The 14420-nt window shown below is 37.2% G+C and overlaps 2 protein-coding genes across 8 annotated transcripts in view; one reads left to right on the top strand and one right to left on the bottom strand.

Annotated features, from left to right (window-relative positions):
• TBCK (TBC1 domain containing kinase) overlaps positions 1–13192 on the bottom strand; it is a 108531-nt gene extending 95339 nt beyond the window's left edge. For 2 of the 6 annotated variants that reach the window (XM_074589408.1, XM_074589411.1), the window contains exons 1-3: positions 13125–13173; positions 6810–7044; positions 4257–4329 (exon numbers count right to left, since the gene is read on the bottom strand). In XM_074589408.1, coding sequence (XP_074445509.1) covers positions 4257–4329; positions 6810–7002 — 266 coding nt within the window. In that variant the 5' untranslated portion in view covers positions 7003–7044; positions 13125–13173. Of the gene's footprint in view, positions 1–4256; positions 4330–6809; positions 7045–12589; positions 12792–12943; positions 13103–13124 lie in introns of those variants that run through there. The other 4 variants (XM_074589405.1, XM_074589410.1, XM_074589407.1 and 1 more) reach the window with 4 other exon arrangements.
• A 161-nt stretch (positions 13193–13353) lies between these two features.
• Positions 13354–14420, top strand: part of AIMP1 (aminoacyl tRNA synthetase complex interacting multifunctional protein 1) — a 39484-nt gene continuing 38417 nt past the window's right edge. The window contains exon 1 of one of the 2 annotated variants that reach the window (XM_074589414.1): positions 13354–13474. In XM_074589414.1, the coding sequence (XP_074445515.1) occupies positions 13473–13474 (2 nt within the window). In that variant the 5' untranslated portion in view covers positions 13354–13472. Of the gene's footprint in view, positions 13659–14420 lie in introns of both variants that reach the window. The other variant, XM_074589415.1, reaches the window with a different exon arrangement.

The following is a 14420-nucleotide window of genomic DNA, read 5'->3' as shown; positions in this document are numbered from 1 at the left end:
ACTGTTTAATACAGCCAAATAAAATGTACTCATCCGAATCAGTCAGATCATGTTTTCTCCAAACTAGTAAACAGCTGCAGACACAGTCTGCTTCCCATCAAATGTTCCGTGTATAACAAACTATACCTTGTATCTCTGATGGTTCACTAGTAATTTTTCAAAACCATGACTTTCAAAACATATGACAACTATATTTTATTGAAGAGAGGAATAGGCTCAGACTGCCCAAGCCACAAATTGAAGACCAATCCAGAAAAAGTCTATTGTAGGTGCCAAAAGTCTGCTGAACGTCAGTATTTGCTGGCATTTTTATTATTATGAATACAAGTGCAGACCAGCTTCTTCAAAGAAGAAACACACTTCAAGCATGACGGAAAAGGAAAAGCTCACAGCTCCTATTATAACAGCACAGGAGCAGAGAAAATGACTCCTTTAACACTGTCTGGAAAAGGTATCCCAAAGGAGTAGTTGTAAATGTGTTTAAAAGATGGAGAACCTTAAAAATAAATTTACGTCTTACATTCTGGTCTGTGGTATCAACAGTGCTAAAATAACTAGCAACTTTGAAAATCTAGTAAAATTTTTGACTGCCACAAACATGAAAACTATCCTTAGTGAGACTGTTAAAGTACAAAACTTTTACCCACCATAATTTTGTGTGTCTTCTTTTCAATTCGTTCACAAGAAAAAATCCTTGCATGTGCAAGACAACACAGAGGAAGCAAGCCAGACCGAGACATGTTTTCAAATCTCTGAACAGCAGTAAACTATTATAAGCTTAAATCAGGTATTTACTATTTTTGCTTGACCATGTACATAAATTCCTAGCTCTTTAAAAATTTAACTGACTCCTGAACATACTTCAGAGAGCTGATTTTGCACTAATGTGACTGTTACAAACTAAAATTAAGTGCATGCTTTCTTTGACTCAGAGTAACAAATGGGACAATAAATCAGGAATAAACAAACAGGAAACGATGACCCAGAATACAATCTAGAGGACAATGGAGATTGGCCTGGTAAAAAATGGGACATCAGTGCCTAGAATTCTTATCCTAACCTCTCCTATCCTAGAACTCTTATCCATGGTTGCAGCCTGAGTTCCCTGTGGCACACAACTCCAAAAGAGCTTCCCTGCTGTTATTGCGATGCCCTGTGGAAGCACAGCAAAGAAAATTGGAATTAATGTCACTTTTAGAAGCACTAATTGTAGTTTTGATGTCTACATGGCTATTCCCTGAATAAAACACAGACAACATCGGAGCTGTATCTGGTTACTTATGATAAGAATTGCTAAGAGCTGATACATTTCATTCATTTGAGAGTTCTTGAAATTTACCTTATAGAGTTGTTAGGTAATGAATGAAGTCTTGAATGTATCACAAATCCATGTTCTAGAAATTTTTTGTTGCTATCTATGCTCAGTAAAAATGACTTACTGCACTGTGATACAGCAGATAAAATAAATGGTTAGAGCTCTAATTTCCAGTATTCGGCCCCTATGTGCAACTGATTCATCAGAATTAGAAAACTCTGAGGTTAACTGAACAAAGAACTCCAGTGCATTTTTTTTTTTTAAATATCATTTATACCTTAAGGAATGTGTGCTACACTTGACGTATGACTTCAGGAAAGATTAACTGCAAATAACTACCAAACAGCTGTACAGCCTGTTTTCCAGTATGTATGGAAAGATAAGACAGTACATAATATAATGCCTTGAATTTCAGCACTAACAATAGAAGATTTCCTGATGATTTTATATCAGCTTGTGGTACAGGTGCAAAGGACTTAGGTTACTGGCAAGTGTAAAGAAAATTAAACTAGAAACCAGAAGAGCAGCTTCCATAAACAGTTCATAAAATTAATTGCAATAGCATACACATCAACTCCGGATGTGTAACCAGCTATGCTATCATTGACCAATACAATCAGAATAGATAGGAAAAGAAGCCAAATACTACCCTCCAAAGGTAATTGATATAGACAGATCATATAACCAATAACTGGGAATTGATCCATCCAAGCTATTTCTGGAAATTTATGGGTCTCGCATAAGAACCAAAAGTGTCTGTTTTCATTAAGAAAATACAAGTAGAGGGAAAATATCAGTCTTGCAAGAAACTTCATTTGAAGTTAACATAATTTAGCATTTAGCTACTACTGCAAAAGCTGTAATTTGTGTAGATGAATCACTAATGTCTCTTAAAGCTATGAAGAGGCTATATTTTAGTCCTATACCTTGGGTGACTACAACTTCCTGAAGAAATCCCAATCTGCTCACTAAAAGAAAGATCAAATAGTAGAATAACTTATTTCAGTAAAAACTCTTTCAAGCGAAGAGGAAAAAATAAAGCCAGGCTTTATGCATCTACTCTCAACAGAGCCACAGCCCAAATAGCTGAGGTAACTGTCACAAACTAAATAATTTCTTTAAGCATGTCAAAAACCCAAAGTTGCATACCATCGTAAATTATCTAAAAAACATCTCAAAAAATCTTTCTAAATACCACAAAACACATGCTGGTATAGAGGGGCATAATGGATGTGCATACAGACCACAACTGTTACTTGAGAAAGTTTTGATTATAGAATTATGATAGAGAAATATAATTCCCCCCCCCCCCGCCTCAGAAAAGGATATCTTGCCCATTGCAATTCTAAAGCTACAGGATTAAATTGCAACAGAAGTTGTCAGAATCTATGTAAGTATACTGTATCAAGCAATTCAAAGCAAATTAAAATAGCTACATGCATACTTTTTCAAAAACAGGCAAGAGGCAGCAGACAGTCTGGGCTGCTTCTCATCTGACACCAAGATACACATGTTCAAAGAACAGCGTGAGAACTAAATGAAAAAGGAAAGAAAAGTGCTTCTGATGCTTTAACTATTTCTGGAACTTTGCACAATCAGAATCGGATGCAAAACTGTATGAAGGCCTGTAATATATAACACGCATGAAAATCCCTTTACACCTAAATACCTCTCTATCTTATGAAAAAAATGGAAGCCATATTTGCCTAACATTCCTCAAGCTATAAGTCCTCTGCAACACAGACTGTCATACAAGCTTAAGTTCACAAAAAGCTAACGCACAGACAAAGGGCATTGTGCATTTAGATTTATCTCTGCCAGACAACATAGTCAGCATCCTATTTAGGGGTTGCAAGACTTAAAAGGCTACAGGCCCAGTTTTACTCCCTTTATACAAATCTAATTTGGGATGAGTCACAAGAAGTCTATCTGCACGGTACCTTATCAAACACAGCCCACCTGAGAGGCTTAATGTTAAGTGCAGTTAACCAGGAAGACGCACAAAAATTTGTTGATTATTTTACTGAGTAATCATCACCTCTACGCTTGCATGAATATCAAGAGAGATGAAATACAATGCTTGCTATAAACTTTTCAGAAACTAGAATGAAGAGACTTTGGATTTTTCTAGATGTGTTTTATATTTATGTATTTGTGTGTTCTGGAAATAACCAGTTAGCATACAATGCCTTGCTATCCCAAATGGAAATAATATTTCTCTTCTTCCACTCTTCACATTTTCTGTGTTACACATTCTTTAGGACAAGAGGCCACTTCTTTGCTCCAAAGGTAATAGTTACAGTTAACACTTTTAGCAACACGTCTGATGGAGATTTTGTTTGTTTGTTTCTTTAAGATACAGCTCAACTATTCTATACATCCTAGTATGAAAGCAAATATTCTCGACATCCAGCCTTTGGACCTGGTTTTGACCAAAGCCGTGCTGAAGTGACTATATTCGCCCAAATTCAAATCACTTACTAGCACCCTGCATATGTATCTGACATCCTGTGCACTCTCTAGTTAATAAATTAATATATTTCTGCATATGAACACACCAAATTCTGCCTTTTCTAGTGAAATTTGTATTTCATCATCTGGCAGACATACAACCTTCAAATTAATTCTTAGGAAGACACGCTGTCATAGGTCTGATTTTAGAAAACCCAAAACCACTATTGCAAGACAGACAGGATTTGGAGTTACAAAGTATTTCAGTTGTAAGTAAGCTCCCCACAACTCTTCTAGCTTTTAGAATTATACGGAAATAAGTCCTCCCTCTTTCAGGCGCGCATTTATCTGATAAACAATGTCTTTAGGTTAAGCTTTAAAAGAGTAAAATTTATATAAACCAATAAAAGTTAAAAAAAAGTCCAGGACTTTGCCACAGATGATATGTGAAATTATGGTGTGCAAATTTGAGTTTAGCTCGACACCTTACCTGACTGGCTTTCTTTCTCGTAGCAAATCTTCCAGGCTCTTTTCACAGTGTTCAGCTGCCACAACCAGTCTCTCTAATTGGAAAAGAAAAGAGAAAAAGCATAAGAGGACTAGAGTCCAAATGAGACAATGGGAGTACAGGCTTCTCAGTCTACCGATTTGGCAAATATTAAAGTATTTTGACATACATTGTATGGAAAATTACAAATAATTAAAAGTTAAAGATGTACAACTCCTGGATTTCACCACCATTTTCATTTATGAGATACAGCAGATTATCTTTCTTGTTTCCTCATTGTAAATCACTGTAAATCCATCTGGTAACCTCCTAATAAATGTTGAACCCCTCAGCCAATGTCAGTCAGATTTGACTTAAGAATAGAGGTCTCAAAGAAGATAAGCATCTACAAATTTGCAGAAGTCTGTCTCTGGGTTGATGAGAGAGACTCAAAGTAACACCAGCTTTGAGAAAAGGGATCCAGTGAGCACAGGAGTTTCAGTCCTGATGGGCCATCTAACACACTGCTATCTCTAGCACCTCTTGCCCAGCAAATAGCTATAGGACCTGCAGGGGTCCCACGTGTTCCAAAGATTGATGGGTTGGCTCTGAATACAGAGGAAAAGACAAAATAATTGTTGCACTGAAGACAGCAATTATAAAGTCGGCAAAGACAATAGCATAAGGTTTTACATGGGGATGCGAGATAACTCCTAAAGCTAGGCTTTGCTACTTCCACAGCTTGTAGAACAGCTAGTAGTGAATGTTCAGATTCAAAACTAAATCAAACTAAACTTTTTCAAACATATTTTTATAAGAAGGCTGTTACAGTAAGATAAAGATGGAAAATACTTTGACGAACACAAGTCATCACATTAAAGCTGGAATGCTTGCTACTCAACTCTTTGTTTCTCCTTTTTGAAACCCAAGTGTCACTTAAACTTTCTTTGGAAGCCTTCTACAATACTAGCAAAGATTTACAAGTAGTTTAATTTTAAGGAAAAAAAAAAGATTTCAGTGTGAATGTTTTTCTGTTACTTTTATGTTCCCCTTTTGAGGGTCTTTTGGGAGGAATGCATATGTCTAATTAATTTTTTTTTTTTTTTTGCACTGTTTTCCTAGTCTGCTTTAGTATTTCTCTATAAGGGTAGAAAGATTACATTTACAAGAGAAAGAACATTAAATCGCTGTGCATAGGATTGACAAGTGAAAAATTCTGTCAGTATCATAATGATAAAATTTGCCACCAAATTTTCCATATTATTTGAAACTAACTAACTGCCATTCCAAGCACTAAGAACAGAACAGTCTCCTGACTATGGTTAGGCATTTTACTTGCTATTCTTCAAGTTACTTCCATTATCAGAAGATACCTTCTCCTTCATATTTATACATACTCATAAACCTTCCTGTCATTGACTTTTCATTGTCAAAAAGGCCACATTTTTGTATTTAACTGTATCTTTAATTTACTAAATGTTATGTTAGCTAATGTTTCTTAACCTTTTATCTAGACAGCATTGTAAGAAAATCCCATTTTCCATTTTTTCAAGAGGTACTAGTGAAAACAAGATGAAAACGAGTAATCTTTCAAGATCTCCTGGCTGCAGAAAATGAAAAATTTACAGGTTTGAGAGCAAATGAAAATACACAAAGAACCCCCCACCCAGCAGAAAACTTGAGTGTTTGGAGTTGGCAATATCCTCATTTTCTAAAAATCTAAAACATCTTATCATACTGCATTCTAAAAGAGAAAAAGTTACTTGCACTACTTTATGAGACCCTTTAGCTAATCAAACAAATACATGCAAAGCACTTTTTTATGGGTACATTGTTTATTCAAAAGTTAAAAGTGGCAACCACTTAAACTGTCACAGGCATTGCAGCCTTTTTGTGGAAATGAAGTGCTGTACTCCTGCTGAGCTTGCAACAGAATAAGATCATCTGGAGCAGAAAAAAACAACTCAAGCCTTGAGCAAACAATAAGTGTGATAACGGTTACTAAAAAAAATAAAATAATAGAATAAAATAAAAGAATAAAGTAATTGTTAGTGGGAGAGATCTTAAAGAGCTAGAGTAAAAAAAAAAAGTCAAGCTTGCAGGCAAGACACAAGATGACTGACACAACAAGAATGGCTACAAACCAAGTACAAAAAACCTAACCATCACATGAAAAAGTTCACAAGATTAGAACATGGGTGTAGGAGCTCGGCATCAAAAATGCGTGCATTTCAGTGTCCCACACAATGACATGGCACAGCAACTGAGTACAAAAATTTTACAGTGAGATATAAGAAGAAGAAAGTTCTTAGCTTTTGTTAGCATAACGCATAACAAAAGAAGACAGACAACTTACCCCTGCCTTGATTCCATAGAAAAGAAACAAAAGCACCAGTACTGCCAGTCACAGCAAAGGTATACAGTCATTTTAAGACTGAAAACCAGCCACTTTCTGGTGCTATAAAGGCAATATTCTGCTCAGTCACCTTTAGATATATTGCCACAAAAATATAACTGTAACCATAAATAACATTTCCTTATTAAACAGATACTCACCATGTTTACCTCTGGTAATGTCAACATACTGGCAAAGCCTGGGATGGGTGATTGTTTTAAGGATTTGAAATCTCCCCAAAATTTTGATGGAATTAGGTGTCAGAGGAAGGCCATTACTTCCACAAACATCATGTGGCAGAGCTGAAGCGAAGAAAGTGGAGGCACCCATCTCAGTATCTTTTAAAGGAAACATCTTTTTCACACAATCTTAAGTCCTTTGGAGCAATTCGTGTTCCTTAAAAGAAGAACACAGAGTTCTTATGACTCAGCTTACTAAATAATGCAGTTAAAATGTTTTGTTGTTTTTTTTTTTCCCCCTCTGTTATGGGGGAATGGGACATTTTTGCATAATGAACACACAATAATAATAATACAATGCTGCTTCATAATAAACACTACATTTAAAGATGAAAATACAGTGATAGATTTAAACACACATTTAAGAATCAAATAAAACTATTTTTAAGAGCAGATAAATGCTTTAATCCAAGCAATCTTCAGACAACTACTGCAATATTTATTTATTCAAAACCAGTAAAGGCACCAAACAGAAAAAACCTCTTCTAAAATACCATCTTGTATCAGCAGCTTACCACAGTTTTGGTGATAATCAGCGTCTATTTGCATTTCTAATATTAAAAGTTATGAAGTAACAGTCTTCTGTCCTACCACCATTTCTAAACTGCTAGCTCACACAGTGACTCAATAACAAATTGAGGAAGTAATCTACATTAAATATTTCTGTCAAGCAAAAGAAATGAGCTTGCAACTTAATTCCAGGAACACTTAGTTTCATGACCATTTTTCTCTCTGCTCTGAACTATGCATTTCAAATCAGTGCAAGTTAAACGTTTTCTCTGCATTTTTCCATAACCAACCACTACGCCATTCAAGAATATGAAAACCTAAAACATGCAGAAGTAGCCTCAGGTAAAAATACCTGACCTCTTTTTACTTGCAAACTAAGAATTTAATCTGAAGCACCAAGTACCAAAATCCAAAAACCAAATCAAGCCTCTGCTCAGCTCATTAATGAGCCTATGCAGAAAAGTACCATCCAGCTCACTTCAACTCCAGAGACATTACAGATTCTGGAGGCATCTGTGCATACAATCATCTGAAATAGTCCACTGATGTGAAAAGCACATCCCACTCTTTTTTCAGATACAGAATAGTAATTATAAGCTCTAAAGAGTAGCAACAGATATGCAGTTTCTTCACGAAAAAAGGAGGAAGAACCCTCAGGATTTGAAGCCCATAAGAGAAATAACATGAAAAGCTTAAAGTATAAAACCAACATAATTCTTTCAAAGCAGATGTGATAATTTTTTTATCATTTTAGGGGCTTTATGAAACAAAAACCAAGTAGAACAGGATTATGCAGAGCACTAATGAAGCTAAGTGCTACTTCATATTATTCTTTCAGCCAAAATCAACCCGCTGCTTTCAGGAAAAGCTGTTCTCTCATGAGAAAGTCACACAGGAGAAAGAGAGTTGTTTAGTAGTTTATTCTCTAAGGGAATAACCTTTTTCCTAGCACAAAATTCCTGTTAAAAACCTACTAAATTTCTTTTGTGAATCTTAATTGACAGAGTGACCCCATAACAGGTTGCATAGAGATCCTTATATACCAAACATATTTACTAAGTCTATACAAATGGAAATTATGGAACATATCTTCTATTTTCATTAATACAGTCCAATTTAAGATACAAAGCAAATATAAGACTGATCTCATTTGTGGCTTTTTTCCCCCCTGAAGAAACACAGACATGAGATATCCACATTTAAATTCTAACATACATCATCACATTGAATATGAATGCATAGCATTAAGGAATCAAACTTTAAAAAAGGAAGAAAATAAATCTGAAACAGCCTTGAGCATTGGAGTTTTTATAGTAGTATTTTTGTATTAAGAGTCTTATTTGTAAAGACACAATGCTTTCTTATCTCATCAATATTTAATATTTTTTGAAGTGATTTTTAGGATGCCAAGAATGCAATTTACAGGTAAAACATCCATTGGAAAGACATAAATTGGACTGAGTGCAAGCACAAAGATTTATTGGCATGCAGTATGTTCCAGTTGGAGAGATTTAACTATGTAATTATAATAAGACCCACATTCCTGTAAAAACATGCACGTCTAGCAAATTGACTACCTGGCTTCAGAAAGAAAATATATATTAAGCATGAAGAGAAAAAAAAACAATCTTGATTTAGAGAATGAATTATAATCTAGGTTGGCACAAGAGTCTTCTAATAACTGCTCTAAAACAATAAAAAAAAAAGTTAATATGATCAGAGTTGAGGGGAGGAAGAGCAAAATTATGCCAAACAGTGAGATACATCATGTCTTTAAAAGGTTAAATACATAATGTACAATATATTTATTCAGTTAAGAAATGTTTTTATTTTTCCTGCAGAAAAATAATCTGCTAGATAATACTTCTCTGATACATTGTATCTGCATTCAGCTGACATTTAGAAAGGCATTTTAATATAAAGAATTGTTAAATATCATCAATTCAATAACCATTTTAAGAGATTACACTTTTCTCATACTCCAGATCACTTGGTCTACAGGGATGAACTATACCACCTGCAATACTTTCAACTAGAAAACCGCAGATTTATCACTCACTTCCTTTCGTTAGGAAGCACACAGGAAAAAAAAGGAAAAAATGTGAAATGCAAGCAATCTTTCCTCTCAGCCACCTAAAGGAATCAATAAAGAATTTTAAAAGGTATACATTAAAAACAAGTTCTCTTATAGAGTTAACTCTGCAGAACCCACTAAAGCAATGAAAAAAAATTCTCTCTGATGATGTTCAGTGAATAGCTACCTTCACAATTAAACTCTGATCTCTGTCCTTAACTCTCAACGTCAATAAATTACAGGGACTGACTTGAAAAATAAACCAAGTAACTCCCAAATTCAAAACTTAATCCTTTAAAAAGGGCCACATATTAGAGCTTAAGTGAAAGGGGTTTTTTAACTAAATTATTTCAGGCTAGTCATTTCTCCAGTTACTTACTGACATTTCTAAATTCAAACAGAAGTGCTGAACATATTTTAAAAATTCATCTGAAAAAAGATCTTATCTATTTTTAAATTGTGAGGGTGGTTTTTGTGGTTTTTTTTTTTTTTAATCCACATCAAAGTCTGACACAACTATAAACACAGAGAGTGCTACACATCCTCCTCATGTTCAAGGCACACAATTTTACACCTCAAACTCACCTTTGCTATACAGAAAAGACACATATTGCATTAATTTTATTATTTGGATGAACGAATTATATCCTGCAGAATTTACCTATTACTTTGAAATAGGAAGAGAAAAAGGAAGGTTTGTTACTTTAAACTGACACCAGAAACAGTTAAGGCAAATTAAATTTTGGAATTGAATTCTGGAAATTCAATTCTGATAATCCAAAACAGTGAGAAAAGAAACAGCAAAGACTTGTGTTATTAGTGTCATCTAAAATTACGGGGTCACTGTTTCCAAAGCACCGTTTATTCTGATTATGAGATAGTCTATCACATCTACAAAATAGGTCTGGCATAAAGATTAGAAATCCAGAAACGGCCTGCTTTGCATCCCACCTCTGAATGACCTTCCTTAGCCCACTACCTTCATTCAAATCTCCCTTAGAAACCTTTACAGTACACAAAAACACTAACCAACACTTAGCAAAATCCACCACAAACAGAAGACCTTTATAAATTCCTATTTAATATTCAGATTAGCATTATTTTGATAATCTTTCATTTGATAGCTTTGCCATGCCCAACACTGATAAATGCAATACAAAAGGTAGCCCCTCATCTACTGAGCAACTTACTCCTCTGAATAATTACTACTCTCAGAGAACAAATATTTTTTCTTTACAGTTTAGCAGTTTCTAGCCATCATGTACAACTTTTTCACTGCAGCAGTACTAAGGCAATTGAGTCAATGGACACTAAGCACTTTGCCCTTAAAAAAAATTAGTTAATCAAAACATGGAAATTTGGTTCTCAGAAGCAAATATTGCACATACAAACAGAGCAACCTGAATGAATCCATCCTGTGAAACACACCTGTGGTTTCTAAAGTGTCCCCATGGAGAAATAAAGACAACTAGCCATGCGGGCTAATATGTGTTAGTAATTTGAAATGGCTTGTTATGTAAATGCCTCCTGAGCATCCAGGTGTAAATGTCCCTTGCCTAACGAAGGCAGCTTTTCAGAATTAAAACATAATTACAATCAGTACTGCTACTGCTATTGAATTATTTTTTAAAGCAATTGTGGACAATTTCAGGATAAAAGGTGGCCTGAACATCCTATGCTTACACTGTTTTTTTATTAAATCACAGTATTTTCACAGTAGGCCATTTCATAAGAAGAAATTCTTCCACAAGATATCTTTTCTTCTGCTCTTAAGTCTTAAAACATTCCCGTTGCAACTAGAGTAATTACTACTTTGATAAAGTAACTGAAATAAAATATGCTATTTTAGCTACAGTGTTGCTACTTCACAAAAAACCAAAACTGTGATTTGCCTCCCAGTGTTCACCATCACTCAGCTATTCATAAAGTTTATTAAAATGTATAACAGATACTGAAGAAAAGTTGAATTCAGATTCCTATGGAAGCGAGCACAGAAAATAAGTAAGAGTTTGTTAGGACAACCAAAATAATAAGCTGGGAAACATTCACTTGATAAAATGAAAAATATTAACTAATCACCTTAATTTTTGCAGTGGTTAGGGGGACTGTCTTAAATTTAGTTCACCTCAAGTTTTTTTTTCATCTGCAGTATAAACATCTACTACAAACACCACTTGTACTACAGAGATTTCATAAAATGGCTTAAAAATCTAAATGTAAGCAGTACTGTGTTTAACCAAATGTTTTCCCCTGTGGCATAACATCAAAACATTGTCTTTTACAATATTTCCAAAGTTCTCTAACATTCACTGATGTAAGAAGTATATTACCTATAAATAAAGAATAACTATGGAATCATAGGCAGATAATTACAGACCATACACACATTAGGCATACTTATAAAAAATTAATATTTTTAATCATTATTATTCTGTCCAAACTAATACATTCAGGGCAGAAAGAAACACTTTGCTTCAGATTCCAGCTACACCAATTCAGCAACAGATAGAATAAATAAGTGTGCCAAAATTTTCATTATAAAACTGTTACTTCAGATAAACAGAAAATGCAAGCCAGATTTTGACAGGGCACCAATGCCATTATTTCATCTTCAATGAATACACAAATTTTGGGGGAAAAAAAAAAAAAGACAGGTATCATGGTGTTTTTGGCACAGTAACTGACAAATATTTAAAGAGTTATTTCATTAAAATGCTAAATAGTAATTCCTTTCCGTACTTTTGTAGGGCTAGTAAGGCATCATTTCACTCAAGTGAAATGTAAGCCACCAAAGATTTTAGAAATGCCCTCTCCATAGTACATGGAGAATTTTGTCATATATACATGAAAGCCTCTGTGTAGGTATTTCCAGAAGAGTTACTGGTGGTGTTTGGAACATTTACAATGTTACCACATAGACTAAAACATTGCTACTTTGACAGCAGCAATAAAGGTTAGTGAGACTTACAGACATCTCAAGTTTCATATCTGCAGCTAGAATATTTAGCTAATAGAGAAAAATAACACCTGGATAGCATGAAGAAAACATATAACGTAATTTTGATAGACCAGGATACTTTTAGTCACATTTATTTTACAAATATGTTATTTCTTTTACCTGTTTGTCAGTGTCTTTTGGTTACAGCCTATCTGCCTGTTCTGCTACGTCAGTGTCCCTACACACATAAAAAGATGGGTTTTGTTACCATTTGATTTATGCATTATACACAGCTGCTCAGGAATTAAATCTAGTAAGAGATAAATTAATTTTAACCAGTTTGCTAAATGACTGGTAGAAATGCTGGTAACTCCGGGCACCCTTGCTAACCTCTCAGTCCCTATAAGCGCACTCGCCACAGACCTTCCCCCCCCCAGCCCTGAGGCACTGCGCCCAGGCCGGGGATCGCAGCCCAAAATAGAGCCCGGGAAGGCGCGAACCGGCGCGGCTGCCTTTCCCGCCGGCCCCGCACACCTCACGGCCCTGCCGGGGAGCGCTCGCCCTGCGGCCCGGCCCCACCCGGCCGCGCTCCCGCCACACTCGCCGGGCCGGCCGCTCCCTCAGCCCCTCCTTCACCCAGCGGCCACCGGCGGGCACTCCCTCGGCGGGGGCTGCCAGGCTGGGCCCGGCCTAGCGGGGCCGGCGGCAGCGGTACCTGAGGGAGCGCCGCCGCCCCACCAGGCTCCGTGGCGTCACTGCATCCCGCCGGCCGCCGGAAGGACCCTGGTGTAGAGGCGTCCTACACGATCCCTGATCTGTCTTTTTGTTTGGGCCTTTTAAAAACAGGCCTAACCCCCGCGTGTGTACTCTGCCAGTACTCTGGGAACGACGTGATGAGCACCTTAGCCGTAAAAAAAAAAAAAAAAAAAAAAAAAAAGCTCGCTGGGGGCAGTGAGGCTTTCCCGGGCGACTTCTTATCAACCTCAGGCGTTCGGTTGGGCAGCCCGGAGGCGAGGGTCCTTTTTCCCTCAGCGGGTGAAGGAGTGTGGTGGCGGCTCCGTTCATGTGAGTGTCTGTCGGTGGGGCCTGCTGGCGCCCGGCTGAGTTTCAACACCGAGAGCGGCTTCGTCCCTCAGCGCGCCCGCGGGTGCCTTAGTTCGGTTGCCCGTCGCTGAGGGTGACTGTGTCGCGGCGGTTTGATGCTCCGGGGCTCCCCCGCGGGCTAGGCCGAGCTCTCTGGGGCGGGCAGGTGGGACCCCGGCAGGGCCCTGATGGTTTTCTTCGAGCCGCTGGCGCAGTGTGTGGGGGGGGCGGCTGGAGCAGAGATTCCTCGTAGGCCGTGTGCGGTGGCGGTGGTCGTAGGGAGGCCGCTGCTGTCCCTCTGAGGGGGATTTTCCCTGCAGCGCGTGGAGGGGGCAGGATGAGCTTCTCGAATTAGAGGAAATGGCATTCATTGTTGTTTAATTTATTTAAGGGATTTAATCTCGGGGCTGCTGTAGCTGTTGGGTGGCATTGCAAACACAGATACTGCACTTTGAGAGGAGGAAACATGCACGTGAAGTGGTTCTTCTGAAGTCAGTTGTGTTTCTTTATTCAGCCCATCAACTGACATGGCAGTTTGGAAGTGGTATAGTGGTGTGCTGTTGAAGAAAATGGTGTAATAGCCTGGAAAGCACAGGCCCGGAGTATCCACTGAGCTTTCCATAGGTACAGCTGTTACTAATTTAAAAATAGATGCTCTCTCATATGTACCGTAAATGGTATATATGTTCATTATGCTTTTGCATAGTCATCAGTGAGTGAAAAACAACGTGTAACTAAGTTTTTTGTCCATCCTCAGTAGAGGTACTTGCAAGATTTAACATATAACAGGTACTCTGTACAGGGATGCATGAATTGGATGATGAACTTACGATTTTCTCTTGTTGGGTTGTGTTACAAGTCCACAGCTAACCAGCATATGGCAGTGTTACTGAAGTACTGTATATCTTGAGCTAATCAGTACGAGTTC

This window comes from Larus michahellis, chromosome 5 (assembly GCF_964199755.1).
Source record: "Larus michahellis chromosome 5, bLarMic1.1, whole genome shotgun sequence".
Classification (NCBI taxonomy): Eukaryota; Metazoa; Chordata; class Aves; order Charadriiformes; family Laridae; genus Larus; species Larus michahellis.
The sequence above is the reverse complement of the archived record's forward strand: the minus strand, read 5'-3'. Positions and strand labels throughout refer to the sequence as shown.